The sequence below is a fragment of the Parus major genome, chromosome 5 (genome assembly GCF_001522545.3).
Source record: "Parus major isolate Abel chromosome 5, Parus_major1.1, whole genome shotgun sequence".
NCBI classification, from domain to species: Eukaryota; Metazoa; Chordata; class Aves; order Passeriformes; family Paridae; genus Parus; species Parus major.
The window spans coordinates 14,654,168-14,666,804 of record NC_031774.1 but is presented as its reverse complement, the minus strand read 5'-3'; the positions used below and the strand labels follow the sequence as shown (position 1 = coordinate 14,666,804).

General features: G+C 37.9%; 1 protein-coding gene across 4 annotated transcripts in view; it reads left to right on the top strand.

The window, feature by feature from the left end:
• Positions 1-12,637, top strand: part of KCNQ1 (potassium voltage-gated channel subfamily Q member 1) — a 333,756-nt gene that overhangs the window by 225,089 nt on the left and 96,030 nt on the right. For all 4 annotated transcript variants that reach the window (XM_019007106.1, XM_015631986.1, XM_015631984.1 and 1 more), the window contains 3 exons: positions 5,215-5,309; positions 5,981-6,027; positions 6,814-6,875. In XM_019007106.1, coding sequence (XP_018862651.1) covers positions 5,215-5,309; positions 5,981-6,027; positions 6,814-6,875 — 204 coding nt within the window. The remainder of the gene's footprint in view (positions 1-5,214; positions 5,310-5,980; positions 6,028-6,813; positions 6,876-12,637) is intronic.

Sequence of the window (12,637 nt, the reverse complement as noted above, 5' to 3'; positions counted from 1 at the left end):
CAATTCTGATTTCCTTGTAAAATTCAGAAGCACTGACTGAATTCTTTAGCAAAATTTCTACTTTGAATATTTTCACTTTTACTAAAATTCTTGAGCTAATGTATGGCCAAGTTACCTGAGCTTGTCAGAAAATTGCTTTAGTTACATATAATGTATTCAGACTGTTACCATTTAGGCTGAAATGTCCCATGTCCAGAGTTTTCTTGAAGAGAGTGCTTTCAAAAAGTTTCTGCTAGCACATTTCAACTTTTATTATCATTATTAGAATAAAATCAAGAAAGGCACAGTGTCTCAACTACTTGAAGATAATATTTATAGTCATTTTGTTGAGAAGTTTCTTAGCACTTGCTGGTCAGCACTTGAAACTTGGCAAGGGATGTGGCCCATTCCAGTGATGTGTCTGCTGCTGTTAATAATTGCCTTAATATGGCCAGTTCCATTAAAATCTAATTTATTTTCATTCTAAAACTTGATTGTGATCCTTTTTTCTGTGGTAATTACTGAATCATTGCTCCCATAAATTTAGGTCATAAAATATTTGCCATGGTATTAACTAAACTGCTTAGTAACAAGAAATCCACACGTTGTAGATCTACCTCCCAAGTGGTATTTGTCAGAAACAGATTTTGAAAATGCCTGAACACTGTGTGCAACATTATCCACCTGGCAAATAAACGAAACTCCCCTGCGGCAGATGATTTGATAGAAGCTGAAAAAGCATTTGACTGAATAGAATGGGACTATTCAGTTCCTACTTAAAACTTGTTTGTGCTCAGTATCTTGGTTGCTAATCTGGCTTCTCAGTTGTACTCTCACTTTCGCATCTGCAAAAGGGCCGGTCCTGGCCATCCACAGAATCCCTCGACAGGGTTGTTTCTCATCTCTCTTTGGCAGTGCTCCTTCTTCCTGAATGATCAGTATTAGCTGCTACTAAAGAACTGAAAATGTCATTTGGCTGAAGTGGGGTGGATCTTAGGTCTCTACTCCTGTGTACAAGTGATATGCTGCTGTTTCTTCAGAAGCAGAATCTCCGATTGGAAAGTAGGCGAATGTCTGATATTTCTCCATAATTTCTGGATATAGTTATGATGAAGCTTAAAAATTTGTAGAGCACCAAAGGCACAGCTTTCCAAAGCACCCAAGTAACTTAAAGCATGAAGTCACCTTGAAATTCAAGCCACAAGGTGCTTTTGAAAATCTTTCCTAATTAAGCGATAACACTGTCATTATTCTTTCATCGAAAGTATGTTGTAAATCTGTTCTATGCACATAAAATAATCATAAGAAATTAAATTCTTTTAACATATGCCAAGTAATGACTGTACTGTTCCTAATAAGCAGACTAATGTAGTGTCTGAAAATAAGGTAAAGCAGAAGATGCATTTTTTAAAAATTATCTTTCAGCATTTAAGAGGTCTGTACAGCTGGTTTTCAGTAGGTGTTTTCTTTCTAAGCTTTACATTTATGTAAAATATATGTTCCAAAATAAGAAAATACAGATATTTTCTTCCTGTAACTGTTGAAAAAACCCACAACAAACCCACAACCCAATTTCATCTGAAGTCCATTGGGCTATTCATGCTTAAAATTAGCTGGAACACTAAGGGAGGCCAGCACTTTAGAAGAGTGGTTTTTAGAGATGCCTATGAACCTTTTGAGTAGGGCAGCATAGGAAAAAGGAAAGGAAGAGGAAAATTTAGCAAAATAAGTCCCAGCATGAACCCAGCATGGTTCTTAAACTATACCAGCTGTTTGCAGGACACACCTGTAGGCCTAAATTTGACTAGATATATTTTTTGAAGGTCTGTTAATAACAGGGGGTGATGGCATCAGAAGGACAAAAGCCAGTTAGAAAGCAAAGCCTTCCTGTTTAAAACTAACTAAATAAATAAATCAATCAAATAAAGAAAAGCCAAACAGGGATACAAAGGTTTCCAAAGGACATGAAAAGCAAGTCTTTGTGAAGTATCATTTCCTCTTTAAAAAGGAGAGAAATTTAGGCTGTATTTCAAAGTTCAGGTTTAGATATAGTCCTTCTGAAGATGCCCATGTGTAACCCATGAACCCAGCAGAATATTATAAAGAATAAATACAATTTTATGTATGTGTTTATGTTCTCGTAAAGTCTGTAAGACTGTTTCAAATTCTATACAAACAATCACATTCATCACAAGTCCTGTGTATCAGTGAAGGTGAATGACTTACAGTTAAGGAAGGATTTTGTAGATTATAGGGAAAACAGACTTAGAAATGAATGCTTTTCTTAGCATTTGTTCACCCTGCCTACCAAAAATGAATTTTATGTGTTAGTTGTAAAGTAGATGTTTTTGACATAATCTAGTATTACAAGGGAATTTCAGAAAAAAATATTGTCATACTCAGATATCCCATTAGCATGATTTATGTAATAAATAATAACCTTTGTTTCCTGATTCTGAAAGTTTCTAGAGGTCTTAAAACAAATGTAGATGGATACAGCTGTGATAGCCATCACAGATACAGAGACCAGGAATTTGTTCTGATTTCCCATTTTCATTTTGAGAACTTTTAAAATTTTCTTTCCATGTAAATTCTTCCAATTGAGTAAATTAATTTCCTTCTAAAATAGCTTTTTAACTTGTGGTATGATTTTTACCATGGCAAATATTCTATACATAGCATAAATTAAAAATAAAGGTTGCAGTTTTACCGATGACATAACTGTTGCCTGATTTGTTACAATTTCCCTGGAAAATATTACATTTATAGTCTTGTCGTTCATCATATTATTTGATTCATGTGAATTGTGTGTGTAATCTTTTCTAATCTCCATGCTGGGCTGTACTAAACTATGTATTTTAGTGTCTTGTGCTTCACGGGGTGTTCTGCCCATTTTATTTGATGTTACCTGGTTGCATTTCCCAGAAATTCCCCTTTCCTGGATTCCCCTTTCCCAGCTCTCCCTCCCTGCCCATGTAGTCACTAGGGAACAGCAACAGCCACAGCCAGTGGTGCACGTTTAATATTTGGCATTGGGGTTTGTGCCTTTTAAAAACTTTAATTTATGATGGGGGAAATTTTAACGTATTTAAGAAGAATTTTGCCATGAGTTTTGCTTAATTAGTAGAGGACCAAAAGTAAGGAAGAGAAGCAGTTAAGGAAATCTGTGGGACTCACTTCTACTTTTGTCTGTTCCATACTAATTTGTTGCCTGCTTCCGGCTTTTTACATGTTCAGCATCAGGAGTATTTTCTCCTGGATGATTAACTTTCAATATGAAAAAGTTACAGAAAAATCAGTGTTGACTTAAATACCCAGTTTTACTCAGAAGTTTAGCCTCATTCATAAAATATATTTACTCCAGGTTTTCAGTTCTTGGTGGGTTTTTTGTGTTTTTTTTCTTATATTATCATGTTTACAGTACTAGTCCACAGAAAGATTTGCAGGGTTATGCCATCACAGAATCATATTTCTTTCTTTGTGGATGTTAGTTACATGTGTGTAAGCAGTTGGGAATTCTTCTGTGCTCCTCGGTTAGATTGAATCAATTCCCAGTCCTGCCTAGCCTTCCAGCAGAGAGTATCTCGCATTCACCCAAGGCTTGCAGTTGACTTGGGGAATCTGGGAGACTGAGATATACTTTGATGAAGTGGTGTTATTAAAGGAATCATTCCTGAAATATAGGAGCCACTTCCCAAGGTAGGTGCAGGAATGGTATCCCACTTTCCTTTGGCTTAGAAAAAAAATGGTGTTTATGGCATGGAACTGAGGAAATCCTGATGTTTGGGAAATAAGATAAAGCAGTGCAGACACATCTGTTTTTGAAGTACAGGTGGCAAAATACTTCTGAGACTTCAAAGGGATCCAAATTCTGGTATCTTAGAAGCTGCCACTGAAAACTCTTTTCCTTGTTCTCAAAAGATGCAAGGGAGAACTTGTAACTCAATGTGACCAAGGTTTTTACAAAACATTGAAAATTATCTGCAGAGTTTCCATAGCAGCATAACGAATGAGTCAGAAATCATAGAATAGTTTGGGTTGGGAGGGACTTTCAGAGGTCATCTACTGAAAACCCCTTCCCATGAGCAAGGACATCATCACCCAATCAGGTGGCTCAGGGCCCCTCCCAACCTGAGCTTGAATGTTTCCAGAGATGGGGAATCCAGACTTTGGCCAACCCATTTAAGTGTCTCACCACCCTCACACTAAAGAATTTCTTCCTAATACCTAATCCAAAACTGCCCTCTTTCAGTTGGAAGGCATTTCCCCCTTGTCCTATCCCTACAGGCCTTTGTAAAAATCTGTCCCCATTTTTATTAAAAGCCCCCTTCAAATACTGAAAGGCTCCAATGAGGTGTCCCAGGAGCCTTCTCCTTTCCAGGCTGAACAACACAACTCTCTCACCTTGTCTATACCAGCCCTCTGATTATCTTTGTGGCCTGCTTTGGACTTGTTCTAACAGATCCATGTCTTTCCTGTGCTGGGAACACCGGTTTTTGCACTGACTGGACTCTAGATTTTAGATGTAATATTAAGATACCTTTAATTTGTTGCTACTGTTCAATATGTTTGTTCATTTGCTTTCTGGTTGGTCTTGGTGTCTTATAGGCTGATACTATTGCCTTTATCTTGATACTATTGTCTCTATACTACACAAAAGTTTTTTTATTAATAATAGGTCAGGCCTTTCCCGTGTATCAGGTGCAAATTACGGACACAGGGCATTTCTTGCACTGGTGTTTCCCAGCAGTCTTGAAAGCTCAGCCAGTCTTTCTGGGAGAGGAAATCAGTCATGCACCTTCCTCTAGAACTGTATTTTAACTTCCCATGGTAAGACCTGAACTGTGAGCCCCAGCTGCTGGCTGAGAACAGGGGTTTGTGCAAGACCTCTATGTTTCGGAGGCCAAGGAGTATGAACCTTATTTCCAGAAGGAACTAGAGTATGCACAGACTTCTGAACACAGTGCCAGATAAACTCTTTTTGGCTCCAAGTTCTTTTGAGCTCCAGTTCAGTGGATTATCTCTTGAAATATCTCTTGAAGTGCAGTAACAAAAAGGTGGATGAAATGAGAACTGTCAGAATTATTCCACAAAAAATGTGTATCATGGCAACAATCAGAATAATGCATATGTTTACACAGTGCTGAAAGAACTTACTGATTGCTCTTCAAAAATATCTACATTGCCTCCATCCTTGTGAATTAAGGGCATGGTTTTTTGTCTCTTACTTTCCAGCAAGCCAGGAAGCCCTATGATGTCCGAGATGTTATTGAGCAGTATTCCCAGGGCCATCTCAACCTGATGGTGCGGATCAAGGAGCTGCAGAGGAGGTACGTCAGTGAAGCCCAGTCTTGGTACCCATGAGTAGCAGCAAAAGGATGTTTGTAAATCAGGCAGTGATTGGGGCCCACGGGTTAAAGGTGCTCATATTGGCAGGACTGTGCAAAATTATGGCACAGTTATGGCACAGTTATGGCATTTGTGTCAAGTTTTCTTTTCACACATGGAGGAAAAGGCAAACAGCTAAAAAATCTGATGTTTGGGACTTATATATGTATTATCTCAGCCCCTGCTAGCTGTGACTATAGACTGCAATCCCTATATGATAGGGGCTGTTTTACACCTGGAGAGTGTGAAGCCACCTGCTCTGGTAGAATTGCACATAAGAGCTAACTAAGAGATGACAGATGCAACAAGAAAGCTGCAGAAGAACAAGGAAAAGACAAATCAATGCTGAGCATGTGGAAAAGTAATGGGCATGGTAAAACTTTACAGTGGTTAAAGAAGCTGTAGAGCAATCTAAGTCAAATTGAATTTTGCTACTATATTTTTCATTTCAAGCTACTCTTACCATAAAGCAACTGCTTCACTCACAGGACAAACCAGAATTATTTGAACTTCACTTTGCTTGTTTGTGAAGAGGCCTCCCTGCTCCAGCTAGAGAGTGGAGGTGCTGGTTCAGGCTGATAAAAAACAAAAATGTTTCTTTTTTGCTTTATAGGTTGGACCAGTCCATAGGAAAGCCATCTCTTTTTATCTCTGTCTCAGGTAAGTCAATACAAAGGATGTGTCTAAAATTAATCTGATGAACATATCATTAATGGAAAATATTTCCTAAAATACTTTTCATTTTATTGCCGAATTTTTAAACTGCGCCAACTGGTTCTGAAGATTAAGCATTGACAATAATATTTAGTCATCAACACTTTTAAATTAGGATTGTTCTTACTTAGATTCTGAAAGCACCTACTTTCATTTAAATCTTCAAAATGTTGGCTCTGGTCTTTCTGAGACTCACTATACATTCAAGAAATTGATGTGCTAAGGTTACAGAGTTCCTGTGAAATTTGTAGTATTCACATAGATCTTTGGTAGCTTTGAAAAAACACCAGAAAAGGAGCACAAAGAACTAAGTTTGTTTGTGACAAGTCTGGGTAATGAAAACTTTTTGTTTATGTCATTTGAACACTCATTTTTCTATATATAGTGTGAGAAAAAAAAGATAAAATGTTACCAAATGTGTCATTCAAGTTGGCAGATTGTTTTTTAAGAGGCAATTAAAACATTAACTAAATTGGGAACATTTTTGCTCTCTGTGGTTAAAGCAGAAAACGAAGATTAAAAATGCCTTAAACTCAGGGCTATTAAAAGCCCTGGCATGGGCCAATGCTATAAAAAGAAACAGAAAAGTACTTTTAAGAAATGGATCTATCAGCCTGGTAAGGGTGTTCAGTTACACGGTGTTGGTGGGCTAGTTAAACACACCCTGTTGTGGTTTGCTGCTATTTTGTTATACCACCATATATTAATTTGAAAATGTTTCTTGTTCCACAGAGAAAAGCAAAGATCGAGGAAATAACACGATTGGTGCCAGGCTGAACAGAGTGGAGGACAAGGTAAGCCTCAGTTGAACTGGCAGTGAATGAGGACATGGTTTGTGATCGAACAGTGCTTGTTTCATAGGATGTGAAGGAAAATTCAACTTAAAATAGAGTTGAATGCCTGGCTTTTCCAGGTGATGGAGTATAATTTTTGTCACAGATTGCATTTTTGGTTCTCGTCATTTTAACAGAATAAGAAAAAGCCCACAATTTAATTGATTTCAGTCTCTTTTGGGACTTGCTTGGGTTTTTTTTATTTTTAATTGCATATATTACATATGTCTCAATACTTTACTTCCTTCCTCCACAACAGATAAAAGGCTCTGTTCCTTTAATAACTCAGTATATTATGGTCCCTAAGATTTGCCTTTGATCTTTGCTCTGTTGTTTACGTAAGTCCACCTACAATTCCTTAGAGAGGGAAATAGCAAACCTTGTTCCGTCCTGGTTTTCATTCCTTATGATAAGTGGAATTTCTCCTTCCAAGTGACACAAATCCAAAAAAGTCAGACTCGGTCTATAATCACAAATTTATAGTTAAGTGCTTTGTAAGCCTTTATTTCAATGCTGGCTGTGCTTGTGAAAATAGATGACAGGTAGAGGTTGTGTCATTGTTAAAAAATAGAAGTTTGCCTATGCTGATATTTAGGAAAGAAAGGAAGAGTTAAGAAGGATAGTTTGAATCTTTTACTCATCTCTTAGAGTGATTTAGTGAGGGAGTGAGAGCATTTCTTTACTTTAATTATTTCACTCATGTATCTGACCTGTTCATTAATTATTAAGACTGAAACTTTTTTCTGAGGAAAAGAACTCTCAGTGTTTCTTCCACTACCGGAAATATGTGGTAACCTCATGAAGGTTTTTTTCTGAAGAAATATCGAGCAAATATTCTGCAAACTAAAAGAGGTATGAGCAGTACATCCCAAGGACTACAAATTAACACCCTGATCTGCATTGATTTACTTGTGACATGCCCATTCCATACACATTTCTCCTGGATTACTTCAATAAACTTGAATGATAGTTCTCAGGACTGCACGTCACTCTCCTGGAAATAATGGTGTTTTAAAGGAAACAGGTTGCTTTTGATATATTGGGGGACACACAGGAAGAGTAAAGTAGAAGAGAGGAAGGTAGTGTGCATATAGCACAAAAAAGAATCACTGTGCAGTGCTCCCTCACATCTGTGGTTAATATGTGTTCTTACACATGGAAGCCCTTTCCAGAAAGTTTGGATTACATTTATTTATTTTCTCTCCATAATGTCAACTAAAAGTGTGGAACGCTAAGAAATGTCTTGTGACTTGTGACAAAGAGCAATGACTTTTCAGTGTGGACAAATAATTCTCAAATGGCAGCTAAAGCAGCTTCTCAGTGCTATTTGTAAAATCTCCAGCGAGCCTGGGAAAGCCTCAGTGTTGTACTGGCTCAGAGATAAGCTGTTTGGGGGTTATTAATTACTCTTTTTTACATCCTTACAAATAAGTACACTGTGAATTTATAGTGACTGGCTTTTTATGTCTTGTAATGGGACTGTAAAACACTCCCTGTATAATTTTAGTATAGCTGGGTTAAATTTTAGCCTTGTTTTAAGTAACAGACCCTTCTTTCTTTGCAGTTCCATGAGGTCATCTGTGGTTTCAGAGCTGTATGTTATCTGCCCTATACAGCTAGTCCTATCTGCAGGAATTTTATCTGAAAGTAGCTGAAAGGCTAAAAATAGAGAATTTCAGTTGGACTCAGCAAACAGTGGTTAACATAAAGACACATTGGCAATGCTAGAATCACATTTTTGCTGCACATGTAAATGGTGGCCAAGGCTAATTTTTTAGTATTTTTGCTCTCAGAGATTGGTCCTCCCTTTCCCATAAAGTACATGGTGCTTGGTATGCTTTCAACATACAGTTAAATCTTTCCTGAGCTGAACACTATATTAAGGATATCAGGTGGTTTTTTAGGTGACAAAATATTTTAAACTGTTTCATCCCGTTTGGTTTGTGAATAAGTTTTCAGTCTTGGACTTGAGGAAGAGATGTTTTCAGTGCTGTAGGCTAGTGTCAGCATCTAAAATCAGTGCATTTGAAAAATCTCCTTTAAGTCAGAGGAGCCTGTGTACAGCCAGCAGTGCAGAGGAGATGGCACCTAAGAGACATTTTAAAATAAAAAGCTTAAACAGCAGTGTATTGGCCGGAATTATGATCCTTTATGGAAAAAACCTGAATTTTCAAGTATTGACATCATCAAAATGTGTTTTATTCTGTAAATTTAGGAACATGCTTATTTAAGGGAGAGTCCTCTAGTCTGTTCATCTTGTGCACTGAGAGAAACTTTGACCTTGCGATACAACGCAGTTTGTGATCCTGAACCTAAGGATTGTTTCCTAATGTACAAAAGCTAAAGGGATGAATCACACTTGCAGGAACCCTCCTGCAGATTCCTTCCCACTGAATGCTGTAAATTTGGCAAGACACTGAATAGGTGGTTTTGTGGATGTGACTGCACAGCCTGATAGCCTTTGTGAAAAGAAATCCAACACGTGATCATGGCATATTTTGACTTTGTCGTTGTTCTCTGCTGCTTACAAAGCTGAGGGTGGCAAATGGCTGTGCTCTCCTAAAGGTGTCCTGCCATGCTGGGTGCAGGGGGCTGCACTCAGCCCAATCAGCTGTGGTCCTGTGGGGATGTAACAGCAGGAGAGCAGCACCCAGGTGGGGCTCACACACCCTGCCAAGTGCCAAGAGCGTGCGTGTAGGTACCTCAGGGAATGTTGTTGAGCAGGATTATAGCAGCAAATCAATTTATTTGCGGTGACCAGCCTTCTCTTTTCATCCTTGAAACATCTGTGAGTGACTATTCAGCCTACCCTCAAGGAACCTGGCCACAGCTGGCTTGCTACCAAGCTCAAAATCAAAAACAGTTTTTCCAGATGGGCCCAGCTGTGTGTGCACAGTGTCCTTCCTCCTCACACAGCACTCCTCATCCTCACGCCGCAAGCGCTGCCTGCCAGGGCCTTAGTGCTGGGTGTGCCCAGCAGCTCCAGCCAGGAGCAAGCCCACAGCACACTTGGGAAATGCTGTGTCCTGCAGCTCCTATTTTCGTTCCACTGCACTAATTTTAGCTTGGCTATAAATGATTGCAATGCTAGCTTTTTAATTTTGATGTTAATCTGTTCTTTTTCAGCCTTTTGCCAACCATTAATTTAGCTATAACAGGCACAGTTTGCACTTCTCAGGTAATCAGCCAGGCTTGCTGCTTTGGCTGCCCTAAGGAAATTCAGTCTTAAATATGGGCACTGCACAACATCATCTAGAATATGCAGTGAAGGCTAAAAGTGACCAGTCCCTGGACTCTCCCTGCTGTCCTTACAAACCAGACTGCCCCAGGTAGGTCCTGCCTATGGACCCCCCAGAGTAGAATAACACAACCTAGATTTACAAAAAAAAAGTTTAAAATCATTCTGAGCAATAGATATTATGCTCTCTTTCTATTAACTTGTTTTAAAAATAGAACTTAATCTTCTGCAATGATTTGAACAATTTAAAATTTGCCTTTCAAGAATGTTTCTAGCAATTCAAAGCAGTTTTCTGGGCATCCCTTCATATATACTAAGAATTGTTCCTGTATCTGACAGTAAGTACAGTATTAATATCAGGATTGCCGAGGTCATAATTAAAATCTTATTACAGTCTTTTTCAGCTACATGAAACATTAGGAGTTATGTAATCTGTTGCAAAATTTTGAATTGTAGACATTTAAATGGAGATTTCTATTTATACAGGAGGTATGTGGTAGTGAGACATGTGACAGCTTTTAATGTGAATCAAACAGTTCTGCAGGATAATGTTAATTCCAAGCTTATACATATTTTGCATACTTCTAGCTGAGAAGGTGAACCCTTATATTCAAACCAGTACTAACCCAAAGAGCAACACAGGCATCATTACATTTTTTCAGATTTACTTGGAAAGCAGATAGCACCACTTTTAAAATCAATCAAAAACAGATCTATCACATGAAAACATCTACCCTGAAATAGGTGCTGCTGTGCTTGTTGAGTTGAGTAGTGGAAGTCTGAACTGATCTTGGAAACCAAAGCTGGAAGGCAGTGTATTTCTCACAGGCTTTTTGAGTTCTAGTTGTGTTGATTTGGTTTCCTGTCTTCCATCTACCATGTCTGTGATTGCTAAACATATAGAGGTCAGTAAAATTGTATAGATATGATAAACATTTGATACGTCTTTTGCAGTGAGTGCTGATTATATAACTTTTAAAGAGAAATAAGTGCAAAAGCTTGTTTAATGTGGCTTTCAAAAAGTGATGAAGACTGTATCTTACAACATTTATGTACATGGTGTGACATTTTCTTCTAGCTAAATAATTTTCTGTAATTGTTTCACCAAAGTATTGATTTTATCCATATATGTGTTAGGAAACAGCTTGACTGGGACCATGTTGAAGACAGCTCCAAGGAGCAGAATGACCATTTACAAGTCTAGGTCCAGTTTCTGACTTGATTCTTGTTCTTTTCCATTCTTGTTTTCTAATCAACTAACACTTCCCCATTGCAAATGGTTTCATATCTGATTTATTTATCTTGTTGATTTGCTTAATAAGATATGAAATTGAGTTATACATTGCAGAGGAATCTTACTGTAATGTGAATAAATCTGCTATCTTAGTTTATCATAAGACAAACTCTGTAATCATGCCATTTCTAACAATGAACTCTCAGCCCATCCAATACAGAAAAGTTCAGGATATGCCATAGAGACCATTAAAGGTCTTTTATTTGACCTGAGGAGCCAACATTTTAGTTTTCCCTCATCACAGTAGGCAGAAGCATTAAGCTTTATTAAAGTTATATGCCTTTGGGAGGACTTCTTTTGGTTGTTGTGACATCGTTTTGCTCAGCACCAGGGATATGTTATTTTTATGACAGAATTTCTGTCATAAATGAAAATACTGGTCTGTGCTTATTTATGTCTCATTATTTGATGCTCCATATTTACAATCCAACAAGCACACATTATATAGTTTAACCTTTTACTTGGAAAAGTATTATACCATCTACATCATCCTGAGTTCAAAAATACCAGGTTTCACATTGACAGCTTGTTCACCTAAAAGAATTCTTCATGTGTGGTCAGTTTTTCAATTTCTGGGAAACTGCTGCATTATCTAATGTGGGATCAAACCTTGATGGGTTTTTCTTCCATTTTTAGTGTCATTCTGTCGCCTGAGTTACCGTGCTTCCTAGGGTAGCAGAGCAATTAGTCCAAACTTCAAAAAAGCCCTTGACTGATGTTACCCTTGTTGCACATTTGGCTTTATTCTTAATTGGATAGAAATTAATTGAATAAATATTGATGGTAAAAGATTGACAAACAACCCAACTTTCTGACCAGTGCTGGAAAGCAAGGTTAAAACCATCACTTGGAGAGACGGCTTCAGAAAGTGTCTGGCATGGAAATATTCAGCACTTTCCTGGCTGAACATGCACTAGGCATTTCAGGTATTAAATATTGGCAGCTTCTGCAATAGGTGAGTATTTGCCTTCCCAATACTGAGAAACAGAACTCAAAGCTGTGGGTTGGCTGGAACTTTTAAAAGATATGTGAAATCGATAAAAATCAAAACGAACACCACCAAGCAGTTACTCATCTTGTATGCAGTTCTTGCAATAATGCAGGAGTAATAACCTGGGGGATGTGGAGGAATATTGAGGCATATGGAAGATTAAGTATCCCTATTAATTTAATCCTTAGTCTTTTTCCAGA